The sequence below is a fragment of the Puma concolor genome, chromosome C1 (genome assembly GCF_028749965.1).
Source record: "Puma concolor isolate L17-30 chromosome C1, mPumCon1.1.hap2, whole genome shotgun sequence".
Taxonomy (NCBI): Eukaryota; Metazoa; Chordata; class Mammalia; order Carnivora; family Felidae; genus Puma; species Puma concolor.
Genome location: NC_141674.1, coordinates 72,034,074 through 72,048,109, shown reverse-complemented (window position 1 = coordinate 72,048,109; position 14,036 = coordinate 72,034,074). Strand labels below are relative to the sequence as shown.

Below are 14,036 nucleotides of genomic sequence, written 5' to 3'. Positions count from 1 at the left end.
ATTTCTTTATCCATTCATCAGTTGATGGACATTTAGGCTCTTTCCATAATTTGGCTATTGTTGAGAGTGCTGCTATAAACATTGGGGTACAAGTGCCCCTATGCATCAGCACTCCTGTATCCCTTGGGTCAATTCCTAGTAGTGCTTTGCTGGGTCATAGGGTAGGTCTATTTTTAATTTAAAAAAGTTTTTTTTTTAATGTTTATTTATTTTTGAAAGAGCACGCGCGAGAGAAAGCATGTGCACGAGTGGGGGAGGGACAGAGAGAGAGGGGACAGAGGATCCGACGTGCTGACAGCTCTGACAGCAGAGAGCCCTATGCGGGGCCCGAACTCACGAACGGCGGGATCATGACCTGAGCTGAAGTTGGATGCTCAACCAACTGAGCCACCCAGGCTCCCCAGTATTCCCATTTTCAAGACAAGAACTGAAGCCTGGCCATGATACGAGCCTTGCTCCAGATCTCATAGCTGGTGGAACTGGGATTTGAGCCCACGTGTCTTGATTCTTTCCTTATTCCACTCTTTTTGCGCTACCTGTTTTTCTTTTTATTATTTTTTTAAAGTAATCTCTGCACCCAGTGTGGGACTCGAACTCACTACCTGAGATCAAGAATCTGATGCTCTACTGACTGAGCCAGCCAAGTGTCCCATGTAGGACCTGTTTAACGTATTATTAACCAGATGTTGAAATTCTGTATAATGAAAGATGCCAAATTTTGAATCATTATATCTATAAATCATATTAGGTGCCTTTGTATCTAAAGGACTTGGAAATAATGGAAAATTTCAGAAACTTAAGTTGAATAGAATCTAGGTAGTTGTTCAATTGATAGCTATCATTCCTGGCAAACTAGGAAATCAGAGAAATACCCTCTTGACTCTCAAGAGAACAAGAGAAGAATGTGAAGAGGCATAATTTTCCTACTGAAACTGTGGAATAAGCCAAACGTACATATTTCCACTGGGGTTAGAGGATGGCAATGACTTTTGTTTCTGAAATTTCACTTACGGTTTTTTTCTTCTCAAGTTCCAGCTCCATTTCCTTCTTTTCTTGTTCACGAATTTTCTTGCGCTGTTCTACATATTCCAGATGCTTGACTTCTCTTTCAAAGTAGTAGCTCATACTTGATGCCTGTTAGAAGCACAGGCCCGTGAGAGGGGAGCCCGCATGGAAGTCCCCATATTCTTCACAGGCCTCTAGAAGAATTCCTGCTACTTTTAATTCATTAGGTGGCTTGCCTGCTTTGGGATACTGCCCATAGGCCCATTGCCAGAAGAGCGAGCTCAATGTGGGGGCTACTGTGCTTAGGTTCAGGGCCCTGCAAATCGGAGGATTCCATGAAAGGAATGGGGTGAGAAAGAGAGAGCAACAAAAAATTACTATTTTGTAAAAGAAATACTCAGGGATTGATCTTTTCCCTTTTCTTGCTTCTCACTTCTAAACCTGAGGAAAGGTTCATATCATCAACCAAACTTGGAAAACCCAGATGAGGTTATCAGTATAAACCCTAAAGGGACTGGAAGCAGAGCTGAGTTCCTGGTCCCCTGGAGGACTTATTGTGTGCACATTAAGAACAGAAGCAGCAAAGTCAGGAAAGAGACCTTGGGCAAGGAGGCCAAGGGAGGGAAACTTTCTGCTTGCCAGGAACTAGGCTGATGTTGGGACTTGTAATGGATTGCAATCTCTATATTTAATGTTGGCTGTATATATATTTATGTATTTCTATTCTCTGATTTTCTTTTTATCTCCCAGTATTAACATTACTTGAAACCTTTGGGTGGTGCCTATAGAGGGGTAGAAGACTGCCCCCTCAGCCATGCTGCCTGCAGTACAACAATTTGGGGGGAGATGGGGTAGAGGTGGATGATGGAGAGATGTATCAAAATGTTAACTGGGCCTCCAGGAAGGGCATCACTAAAATAGGAGTCCTGTGCTTCAGTTACAACCTGAAAATGATATCTTATGAATCCCCAAATCAATTCTTTGCTTTAAAAATGTTTTTAGGGGTGCCTGGGTGGCGCAGTCGGTTAAGCGTCCGACTTCAGCTCAGGTCACAATCTCACGGTCCGTGAGTTCGAGCCCCGCGTCGGGCTCTGGGCTGATGGCTCAGAGCCTGGAGCCTGCTTCCGATTCTGTGTCTCCCTCTCTCTCTGCCCCTTCCCCGTTCATGCTCTGTCTCTCTCTGTCTCAAAAATAAATAAACGTTAAAAAAATTAAAAAAAAATGTTTTTAATGTTTTTATTTATGAGAGAGAGAGAGAGAGAGAGAGAGAGAGAGAGCAAGGGAACATGATCAGGGGAGGAGCAGAAAGAGAGAGAGAGCCAGAGGATCTGAAGCGGGTTCTGTGCTGACAGCAGAGAGCCCACTGTGGGGCTCAAACTCACGAACTATGAGATCGTGACCTGAGCTGAAGTCAGACGCTTAACTGACTGAACCACCCAGGTGCCCCAAATCAATTCTTTTCTGAATCTGGGCTTCATTTACTTGCCTTCTCTTTCAGCACATTTGTTTTTTTGTGGTTCCAAGCTATGTAATTCATACAACAGAAATACATCCCCTTATTTTGGATTGTACGCTTCTTTTGTTTTCTCACAGAGTAAAAATGCTGTCATTTCTAAACATTTCTAAAACATGCCTCAGCAATATCTGGTCACATAAATCCTCAGAGCCAAAAGTTACTAACCTCATTGGTGGAAGGGTGACTTAATGTCCAAGGAATTTCCAATATATGCAGTGTTCCATAATAATCAGCTATGGCTATAAATTGCTGCTTAGCTGAAAGATCCAGAAAATGGGGGAGAAAACAACTCAGCAGTCAGAAATCCATACTGGAGGTTAAACGGGAAATGTGTTTTGGTGTTGTGGTCTTCCAAATGACCTGCTGTGGTTACAGTAATCTTGGCATCTTCATCAGACATTCATGACTGAGGACCATATTAACGTATAAAAATCATCTTTTCCAGTTGATGAAATGAAAGTGGAGACCCTGAGCCTTTGTCAGCCACCCTGCCCACTTCAAATCTTGTCTTCTTGGTGCTTATGTAAGGAGTGTGGCTCCTCACTGAGGTTGACCCTCTGTGTGGCTGGGCCACTGGGCAGACTTGAGAAGTGGAGATAACACAGGGAAAGATTTTCCAAGAAAAATCATGAAGCCAATTTTCACCAAAGACTCAGTAAGGGCTAAAGGATACCACTATAAACACAAGGAATGTTTTCAAGAATTTTAATTTTCTATCTTATCATGTTTTTTTTTTTTCTTTTTCTCATTCTCAGAAGGTTTGGTTTAAATTGTTAAATCCTAGACTCATAATCCCTGGATATGTACAAAAGCAATGTTTTGTAGCAAAGATGAAAAAAAAAATACTCTGATGGCACATATGACTAAGCAATAGCTGGACTGTGACATTCTAGAAATTTTGAAGACTGAATTTCTAAATGTAATATTTCAAAGAGAGAAATGGGTGGAAGGACAATTTTATGCCTGTACACCTTTGGAAACAAAGGGAAACTTTTATTTTTTTATTTTAGAGAAAGAGAGAGCATGCTAGTGGTTGTGAGGGGCAGAGGGATAGAGAGAGAGAACCCCAAGCAGGCTCCATACTCAGTGTGGAGCCTGATGCTGGGCTCTTTCCCATGATCCTGGGATCATGACCTGAGCCGAAATCAAGAGTTGGACACTCAGATGACTGAGCCACCCAGGTGCCCTGAAACTTCTTTTAAAAGTGGCAAATATACCGGGTTTACATAGAAAGTAGTGCTTGGGTAAAACAAAGAAATTAGGACAAAGGATATCAATTCCAGCTTTCCAAGGAAACATCCTCGAAATTCTGCTTGCTTTGTTATACATGTTTTTTCCTCATAATTAGTTTAAAGGTTAAAGTTTAAATAGATAAATGACCCCAGAGAGTCATTTGATCTCATGAAAAGAATTGCTTGATATTGTCTAGGGAAAAGCCCCCAAAATTATAAAATATTGAAAATTTATGGCATAATGAAAAAATAAAGATACAAGAATGATTCCATTTGGGAAAAAAAGCAGCAAAAGGTAGCAAAGATTTATGGATCATCCTGTCTGACCTGGAGAAGATAAGGATGCTCTTCATTATGTGGTTCAAAATCAGCCTCTGCTTGTCATACTAAATATGCCTCAGAAATAATCATTGATGAAGAAAACAATGAGAGAAACTCAGGTTGTATCCAAAGTTTGAGTGCAAGAGGAAAGGGGAAGGAAGGGAGGAGAAAGGATGGGGTGGGATGGACAGAAAAACAAAAACCTGAGAAAAAAAGATCGGAGACTTTCCAGATGAATGTCAAAATGTTCCTGAGTTACCCCCCAAGAAACAAAATAACTTAGGCCATTTAATCAGAATTAACATACCAGTAAAAGTCCAGGGTTTGATGTAGGTGATCATGGTTATGCAGATGTTTTGTGACTGGGCTGGCTCATGGGTTTTCTCCAGAAGGTCCCAGATATCGATGTATCCATCTTCTCGGCCAATATAGAAGACTCCAGGCCTTGTCAGGGACCAGTGGCCTGCTGTGTACCTTTTTGGTGCACAGCATGACTGAAGGAGGGGTCCAGTCTTTAAACAAATTTTTAAAAAGACACATGAAAGCTTTTGTTATTACCTAATGTGTATTCATAATGATTTCCTTTAAGTACACTCAGATGGCTATGATCATGGAATAGCAGAAATTATGCCCACTCAGAACTCTCATTTCTTTTTCTTGTAGGGTTTTACATAATACCAACTCTTTTCCTTCCTGTGTATTTTTTGATGATTTTTTTTTTCTTATTTGAGTTGCTTTTTTAGAAAAGATCAAACCTTCCAGTCGAGCCGGAGATTGGTGGATATTAGATAAATAAAGGTTATAAGGAAATTTTGCTTATGCCTTTATTTTGCTGTTGGGTGTCTGTTTCCCATGGAAACAACTTTGGCAGGCAGAAAAAGAGCAAACAGAAAGTCAGTTCCAGCTGTGCGCTGCATCCAATGCCTTATAAATCCTATTTGGAAAAGACTTTAGACCAGCAAAGCATTACAAGATCATCTTCTCTTTTCTTTACCATGGACAATTTGTCCTCTTTGGGGGGGTTTCATACAGAGAAAAAATCAGAATGTGCTTTCTTCCCACTGTCTGGCTCCACTTGGCGATTAAGTGTACCCATTTACCTCCTTCTATCTGAAGAGACTAAACTAAACCGTGGGGCTGTTTCCTCCCGTCCAAGACATGTATAAGAAACTTTCTTGTGGAGAATGAAGAGTGTTTCAGATTCATGGACTCCTTAGAGGTGACACTCCAATTCTGTTCTTGCCCACCTTGCCCAGCTCCTTCCATTTCTGTGGGTAACCAGTTCCTGACCCCTGAATAGTCTATGGACAATCTTGCCTAAATTTTCTTTTTCTTTAATTACAAAACTGATACTTTTTCACTGTAAAAAAAAAATTGAACATATGGAAGTACATTGGTATAAAGTAGAAGTCCTTTTGTGGATGGTTGCTTTAAGTAGTTTACAATTATTTCAACGACAAACTGATACATATGTTCACACAGTTATTTGTGTAAGTTAGAGTTTGAGAAGTGAAAGAGTTAAGTCAAAGAATATGTATATGTATATTTTATCACTTTATTTAAAGAATATATATACTCTTGGGGCTCCTGGGTGGCTCAGTCGGTTAAGCATCCAACTTCAGCTCAGATCATGATCTCGCAGTTTGTGAGTTTGAACCCCGCACTGGGCTCTGTGTTGACAGCTCAGAGCCTGGAGCCTGCTTTGGATTCTGTGTCTCCCTCTCTGTCTGTTCCTCCCCCACTCATGCTCTGTCTATCTCTGTCTCAAAAATAAATAAACATTAAATAAATTTTTTTAAATAAATAAAAAAATAAAAAAGAATTTATATATATTCTTTATTAAAGAATATGGATATTTTTATTCATTTTACTCAAAGAATATATATTCTTTGCTAAAGAATATGTATTTGTATAAATATAAATTTATTATGTGTGTGATTATTTTTCAAAGAATATATATATATTACAGCTATGAAATAAAAAATATATATTTCAAATTTTGATAATCTTTTGTTTTGAGTTTATTTATTTATTTTGAGAGAGAGAGCATGAGAGGAGAAAGGGCAGAGAGAGGGAGAGAGAGAATCCCAAGCAGGCTTTGTGGTGTCATTGCAGAACCTGACTTGGGGCTTGAACCCAGAGTCATGAGATCATGACCTGAGCTGAAATCAAGAGATGGATGCTTAACCGACTGAGCCACCCAGGCACCCCAGATTTTGATAAATCGTCTTAAATTGCACACTGAAGGAACATGCCATACTGATTTTCACACACCCTTGCTTCACTGGATTTTATCAGTCTTTCCAGTTTTTGGCAATTTAATTTCTATTTGCCTGGAACCAGGCCCTCTCCTAATCCTGGCTGCCAGAGTTCTGGCACTGGCCCACTGTGGCCCATGCATGTGTCTGGTCTCCTGGCAACAGACAGACACCTTAGCTTGCTTACTCCCCCATTCTAAACCTGTGGACATATTCCTGGTGCAGAAGCAAAGTTCACAGACCCAATGCTTCTCCTTGGACTTCAGACAGTAACTAGCATTCCATCGTGTATTTTAAGGGGGAGGAAAACCATAAAGCCAATCAACCGCCCACAATACATATTGTGAAGAAAAGACTGTTAGATCTTAGCAAGAGACGTAAATATTGTTTCCTTCCCTCAGGAAAGAAAGGCAAATTGTTGTGTTTTCAAAGGGCTTACAGTGGTTCTGTTGACAAGCTGGACCCCAAGCCATCTGTTCTAATTTCTCTAAAAAGTGTCCCCAGGGCTCTGTTATGTCAGAACAGTCTGTTGTTCCCATTGTCTTTCTCAGTAACAAAGGACCACACACCCACTCTTCCATTTTTCAGGCAACTTACCGTAATACCTTCTTTCCAGATGGCCAGGTTCCATCCTCCAATGGTGAGGATAATGTCCTTGTAAAAAGGTGACCTCTGAACAGTGTGGACAGCTCCATCATGGACGGCGTAAAGGTTCACTGGCTTCTTTGCTGTTGGGGTGGAAAAGGCCATTTCATCGTTAATAATAGTGTTTACATTCCTGCATGATGGATGGTCAGGCCTCCAGTAGACGGACAGGTCCTGATTAATGGGCTCCAAGAGTAGATAACCAGAGGTCAGTTGGGGTAAATGAATCTGTCAAGGGACAGCTCTTCCTCTTTTTATGGAAAGTCCAGAGAATTTCCATCAAGGTCATTTTTCCAGTTCAAAGGAATACTTCATGTTCCTATTTATTTATTCATTCATTCATTTCGTTGCTCAAAATATATTTGTGGATTGCCTATATGTACCTATAGGTACTGTAGATGGCTGGGTAAACAATGGTTAATAAATGAACGTGATACCGCCAGCATGGAGCTTACAGTCTAATGGAAAAGACAGATACTCAATAAACAATATCCAATATCCAATAAACAAATACCAAAATATATAATAAAAATACATATAATAAAAATATGGGGGGGAAATTACAAGATAGATAACAAGGGACATCCATAATTTGAACTGAATGATCAGAAAAGACTTCTCTGAAGATGAGTCCTTTAGTCCTTTGTAGCACTTTGGTGTGGGAACATTTTAATGTAGAGGAATATTCCAGACTGGGGGAACAACACACACTGAAGTCCTGTGGAGAGAAGTGCTTAGTGCCTTTATAAATTTGAGGAAGACAGTAAGACTGAAGTCTGGTAATCCCAGCATGAGACATATGAAACAGACAGGGACCAGGAGGGTCCAGACCATGCAGGCCCTTGTAGGACAGGAGTTTAGATTATATTCTAAGCATAATGTGTTTCAAAAAAGGCCTTTAGGCCCAGAAGACAATCTGACTGATTTCCAAAGATCCTCTGACTGCTGTGAAGAGAATGGATTAACAACAGGTAGAAGAAAAGAGGAGACCCCATAGGAAGTAGTTCTGGTGAGAGAGCATGGTGCTTGGATGAAGGTACATGGAGAAGAGTGGATGATCAAGAAATATTTGCAAGCTGGAATTGACAAGACTTAGAGATGGCTTGAGCAGGATGGTGAGAATGACTGGCTTCTGGCAGGAGCAACCAGCTCAGTGGAGTTTCCATTTATTGCCACTAGGAAGACTAAAGGGGAAGCAGGTTTGGACATTAAGATCAAGAGTTCCCTTTAGTCTCTGCTCCAACCCGGGGGTCCTGCTTTCCCCTAGGGTGTCTACCCCACCATTGCTTGGGTCTCCTCTCTCCCAGGCCTGGCTGCAGAGCTGGCTCCTCCCCACTCCTTGCTGCCCACACCCACCTCAGGGATGGCCACAAAGATAAGAGCCTATCTAGGCCAAACCACGATGTCTGACTACTTTATATCCAAATCATGAACTTATTGTGAATCCCATCATATTGATAGCTATGTGAAAGCTGGATTTTTTTTTTCTAAGTACCCCATGGAAACATTAAGCAGAAACACACACACACACACACACACACACACACACCTACTGAATCTTGCTCATAAAGTAGAATTTCAAAGAGATATTTGTCCACTCATATTCATAGCAGCATTATTTGCAATAGCGGAAATGTGGAAGCAACCCAAGTGTCCATAAACAGATGAGGGAATAAACAAAATATGACACACACATACAATGGAATATTATTCATCCTTCCAAAGGAAGGACATTCCAACATATGCTACAACATGGGTAAAACTTGAGGATATTCTGTTTAGGGAAAGAAGCCAGTCACAAAGATACTGCACGATTCCACTGACGTGAGGTATCTACAGTAACCACACTCATAGAGACAAAACATAAATGGTGGCTGCCAGAGGCTGAGGGGAGAGGGGAATAGGAGCTAGTGTTTCACTGGTGCAGAGTTTTAGTTTTACAAAATGGAAACAGTCCTGGAGATTGGTTGCACAACAATGTGAACGTACTCAATAGTACATTATAAACTTAAAAATAGTTAAGATGGTAAATTTCACATTTATGTATATTTTGCCACAGTCTAAAAATTATTATATTATTATTATATCTTTTCCTTCCCTTTGTCCTTTCAAGGACCTTTAGTTCCATTTAGCAATGAATAGAGCTGTCCTTAAGTTATTAACTGGAGTACCAGCGGCCCCAGGCCAAGTTGCTATGAGAAAATTACAATAAACAAAGAAGTAGTTTCCAGAATCATTATCTAATGCAGGATTCAGGACAGTGATGTGATCAAGAGCATAGAGCGCCTAGGTTCAAACCCTGGCGATGCTACCCCATAGGGTTGCTGTGAGGATTAAGTGAACTAATCCATGGAAGGTACTTGGAAGAGTGCCTGAAACATGGCATGTGCCCATTTGTGAGTAGAGCACATGAAACAATTATGTCAATTGTCATCATTCACCTGCATTTTTTTTTTTCTGGCTTGTCACTTAGATCATCTGGAAATTTTGTTTGATTTGGACTTCTTTATCACACTTATCTCATTCAGGGTAATATATCTTTCAGAACCTTTTTCTTAGAAGAGGAAATTCTCCTTCCTGCCTTGTTGATAAGAACATGGGGTTCCTAGCAAATCAAGAAGGACTGGGTCCCAGTAACGGCCTCATCTTTACTCAGGTACACTCCACGGTGTTTACGAAAAACATTAGGCTGGTAGCTCCTAAGGAAAACACTGCCAGTTCACAGAATGTAATTAGGAAAGCAGTGCACAATTTAGAGAGTCTATACATTGAATTTCTCTGAATCTAACCATTATTCAATGGGAACAACAGTGTTGTTTGGCTTTCCATGTTACAAAATGCTTGACTGATGATTTTAAAGTATTTTAAAGTATTGTGATGATTTTAAAGTAGACTTCAAGTGGGGCGCCTGGGTGGCGCAGTCGGTTAAGCGTCCGACTTCAGCCAGGTCACGATCTCGCGGTCCTTGAGTTCGAGCCCCGCGTCAGGCTCTGGGTTGATGGCTCAGAGCCTGGAGCCTGTTTCCAATTCTGTGTCTCCCTCTCTCTCTGCCCCTCCCCCGTTCATGCTCTGTCTCTCTCTGTCGCAAAAATAAATAAACGTTGAAAAAAAAAATAAAAAAAAATAAAGTAGACTTCAAGTAAGTGGTTAAAGCTATTTCCCGTTTTGTTGTTGTTGTTGTTGTTGTTGTTTGTTTTTGCAGTGAACTATATGTCAAGAAATTAAAAGCAACTCTTCTTCTTCTTTACTAACCCACATCCCATTGGTCACAAAATCCTGCCATGGTGACTGCCAACTCTCTCTTATATTTCCTCTGCTGCACATCCCTGTTACCATGCCTGTACTTAGTCCTCTCCATCTCTCATCTAGATTATTGCTGGTGGTCATCCTACTTCTACTGTAAGTCACACCAATAAATTAATCCAGCTTATGCTTTCCTGCCAGAGTGATTTTCTGATTATACTGGTGGCACCAGGATAAGGTTCAGAGCTTATTAGGCACTCAAGGCTCTTAGTCATTTGGACCCAATTGTCCTTCCTGGTACCTCTCCTGCTGCCCTCTCTATGGGCTATGCTTTGGCTAGGAGATCACCCTGTTTCCTAATTGTCCACTGCTCTTTTGGGCTTCCATGTTTTTGCATTTATTATTCCTTCTACTTAGCATGTCTTTCTCCAACTGGAAAATTGCAATCCACCCTTTAAGATCCAGTTCAACTATCTCTCTTCAGTGGAGCCCTTTCTTAATAGCACAAGAGAGTTGGTCCCTTTCTGGGTTCCCATATCACTCTGTGTTTGCTTCTAACCATAGCACTAATGACAGTGTAATGTCATCATTTGTTTATATTTTTGGCTTTTCTAATAGATCATGGAACTCCTCTGGGAGAGGATAATATCTTGTTCATCTTTTTTTTTTTAATGTTTATTTCTTTTGAGAGAGAGAGAGAGAGAGTGAGTGCTCATACACCTGGGCAGAGGAGGGGTAGAGAGAGAGGGAGAGAGAATCCTACACACCATGAGATTATGACCTGAGCCAAAATCAAGAGTTGGATGGTTAACCAACTGAGCCACACAGGCGCCCTGATATCTTGTTCATCTTTGCATCCCCAGTGTCTGGCACAGATTAGGTTATCATTAATGAATTGATGAATGAATGAAAGTAAAAAAGAAAGAAAAAACAACATCAGTAAGTTTCAAACATAAACTCTTGGGTTTCTAAGTTTATTGTCATTGGTTATTCTATAAATGGAATAAAATCCATTTAAAATAAATAACTAGCCCTTTTTGTCAGGGTTCACCTCCAAAGCAGTTTAAGAATCTGACTCTATGGTAAGACCCCAAGAAAGTCTCTGAGATCAGATACAACACCAGTGCATAACCAATTCATGGCATCAAGGTCTCGATTTGTGTCCCAGCAGGGCAGTAGAGACAGTTGCCATGTGCATGCAATATGTGCACAATTAATATTCATGACTTATTGAATAAACAGATACATGAATAAGCATACAAGTAGCTGAATGTAATTCATTGCATCTGATATATAATTTTGAGTTCAACTTTTAAATAATGGAATTCAAAATGAATAGAAAGTGGAAAATCAGTCTCAGTTCTGCAAGCATTTGACCTTTCCTTGGGTCACATCTGATTCTCTCTCAATGCCCCACTCTTACCACTAACACACATTTGGGTTTCTGGCCGGAAGTTGTAGGTCAGAAAACTGGGAGTACTTTTGTTTCCAGGTTAATATGGCTACCCTGGAGGCAGTGCTGGGAAAGCAAGCCTTCCCAGGTCTAAGGCAGACTCCACTCTGCCTAGCCAGACTCAGTAGATAGAAGTGGAGGGAGTGAAGTTTGAGGCAGAGACCTGAGACCCAGAAGTTGTCCCCTGTGGGCTGTGTCTCTGACCTCTGACTCCTTTCAGTCACTCACATGCCCACTGTCCTAACCTCCAGTAGGACTGACCAGTACCCCTTGTGCAAACCTAGCCTGGCTGCTCCACCTCACTGCTCCATGGTAGTCTAGCAGTCCCAGCAGCTGCCTCTTCCTGTGCTTATGGTTATTCCACATTTTGAAGTGTGGCTCGAATAAGTTTTCGTGCCAAGATAAAATCCAAGCCTTTAAATAAGTAGTTGTAATTGTAGCAAACCTCAAGGCTCTGAGCTTTGACAGGGAGCTTAGCTTACTGGGGAGCCTGAACTCTTGATTCCTGCTCAGAGCTATGCGTGGCCCCCATATGTCTGCTCAGCTGCCCAGAGTGTGGGGCCCTGGGAACAGAGGAACACATGGACAGCACCAGTCCCGGTCTGAGAGCAGAGTCCTACTGCTGCTTCTTCATACTGTTCTGAAGTTGTCAAGATCATTGTAAACTTAGCTTATAATTTCACATCAGTTAGTATTTTTCATGTAGATGAGCTACCAAATTGTTGAATTATTAAGGCAGCAATTAATTAAAAATTAAGATATTTTAAATTATCTTAGTCATTTAAGCATCAATAGATCAGTACTCCTCAAATTTAGAGGTGAAAACAAATTACATGGTGAATCTTATTAAGAATCTATATTTAGGGGCATCTGGTTTGTTCAGTCAGTTGAGTATCGGACTCCTGATTTTGGCCTCAGGTCATGATCTCCTGGTTGGTGGGGTTGAGCCCTGTGTCGCCCCTGCACTGCCAGTGCCTGTTTGGGATTCTGTCTGTCTCTCTCTCTCTCTGTACCCCTCGTCTCTTTCTGTCAAAATAAATAAATAAAAACTTAAAAAAAATCTATATTCAGTTCCAGCAGGCCTGGGGTAGGGTCCAAGTTTGTGCGTTTCTAACAGACTTCCCAGTGAGAAAAGTGCTGCTACCGGAGGCCCTCACTTAAGTAACAAGCGCAGAGACAGGACCTCAGGTGCCTGCCCTTCTCTCATTAGCAAGGCCACGGTTACTCAGCACTTTGTTCAAAGGAATAACTTATTCATAACACAGGAATCATCAAAACTTACCCATCAATCGGCCAGTTTCAGGGTCTCTTTCCATTTTCCAATCTGTATATATCACTCCACCTTCCTAAAAATATTACAGGTTCCTGATGAGTACAAAGACAACCAAAGGGACTACCGATCTCATATTCATGTGCTAAGATGGACTGTGACCCAAACAAAAACCAAGCTGCAGGCTAACATAATCAAATGATAATTTGACACAGTGCAGGGAAGGCTTAAACATTTTTTACATTGAACAAAAAAAGGAATTTGTTACATTTTTATGTACACATAGTGAAATGGAGAACACAGGCATTTATGGAGATAATCTATGTTACACAAGTTCCAACTACTGAGTTCTTAATCTTTTGTTAATTGGAAATTGTCCACTGGACTGAAAGCTCCAGGAAGGGATCTGGTGTGACTTATTCAGTGATTTGTTCTCAGCATGATACAAAGTCAGTATTTTAAAAGTTTTGTGGAGTAAGAGGAAAAAGGAAATATAAATTCATAATATGGTGTCATTACCTTTTAAAATTGAGAACAGGAAGCGAAGTTCCACTTAAATAACATAACTAGTAATAATATATATTCCAGCTCTACTTATGGCCATTTTAAGGAGCGGGGAAGTCATAAGAACCTGGTGTAAAGAAGGGACAGAAACAACCACACAAATGGAAAAGATGCAGAACTAGTGAATGGGAGAGGTGGGAGAGGTTTAGAGAAAAACATTTAGTCTCATGCCTTTTCTTATAGAAGGAGCACAGAGACTCAGAGAGGTGAAACAATATACTCAAGGTCGCCCAGATGCAGTCTCCTAATTCCAATGTTTTTCTCACTGGATAGTAAGAGGAAAACACAGAGAAAGGTGTATAAAAAGAGGGGTTGAGAGGACTCGAAGGATGGCTTGGGACGTGTAGGCAAGGGAGAGGGGAGGGAAAAACACTGGAGTACGCAAAGTGAAGTATGCTTCCTGGGGCCAGGGTCTGCTCATTCACTCCTCTGTGCTTTTGTTCATTAACTCATGTAACAAACAAGGACTGTGCTTCGTGTTGGAAATTCAGAGTCAGAAGATAAGTCTTCCCTCCATTCATGCTGCTCA

The 14,036-nt window shown here is 40.9% G+C and overlaps 1 protein-coding gene and 1 long non-coding RNA gene across 5 annotated transcripts in view; one reads left to right on the top strand and one right to left on the bottom strand.

Annotated features, from left to right (window-relative positions):
• The window catches only part of DNAI3 (dynein axonemal intermediate chain 3), a 96,690-nt gene that overhangs the window by 2,861 nt on the left and 79,793 nt on the right, over window positions 1–14,036 (bottom strand). For all 3 annotated transcript variants that reach the window (XM_086717436.1, XM_086717435.1, XM_086717434.1), the window contains exons 18-22: window positions 12,956–13,019; window positions 6,930–7,060; window positions 4,382–4,586; window positions 2,687–2,778; window positions 1,012–1,134 (exon numbers count right to left, since the gene is read on the bottom strand). In XM_086717436.1, coding sequence (XP_086573562.1) covers window positions 1,012–1,134; window positions 2,687–2,778; window positions 4,382–4,586; window positions 6,930–7,060; window positions 12,956–13,019 — 615 coding nt within the window. The remainder of the gene's footprint in view (window positions 1–1,011; window positions 1,135–2,686; window positions 2,779–4,381; window positions 4,587–6,929; window positions 7,061–12,955; window positions 13,020–14,036) is intronic.
• The window catches only part of LOC147578138 (uncharacterized), a 46,598-nt gene that overhangs the window by 18,871 nt on the left and 13,691 nt on the right, over window positions 1–14,036 (top strand). Inside the window, exon 4 of one of the 2 annotated variants that reach the window (XR_015254827.1) lies at window positions 9,523–9,633. The exons of the other annotated variant lie outside the window; for it this stretch is intronic. This is a non-coding gene — a long non-coding RNA (uncharacterized LOC147578138). The remainder of the gene's footprint in view (window positions 1–9,522; window positions 9,634–14,036) is intronic. 2 annotated transcript variants of the gene reach the window in all.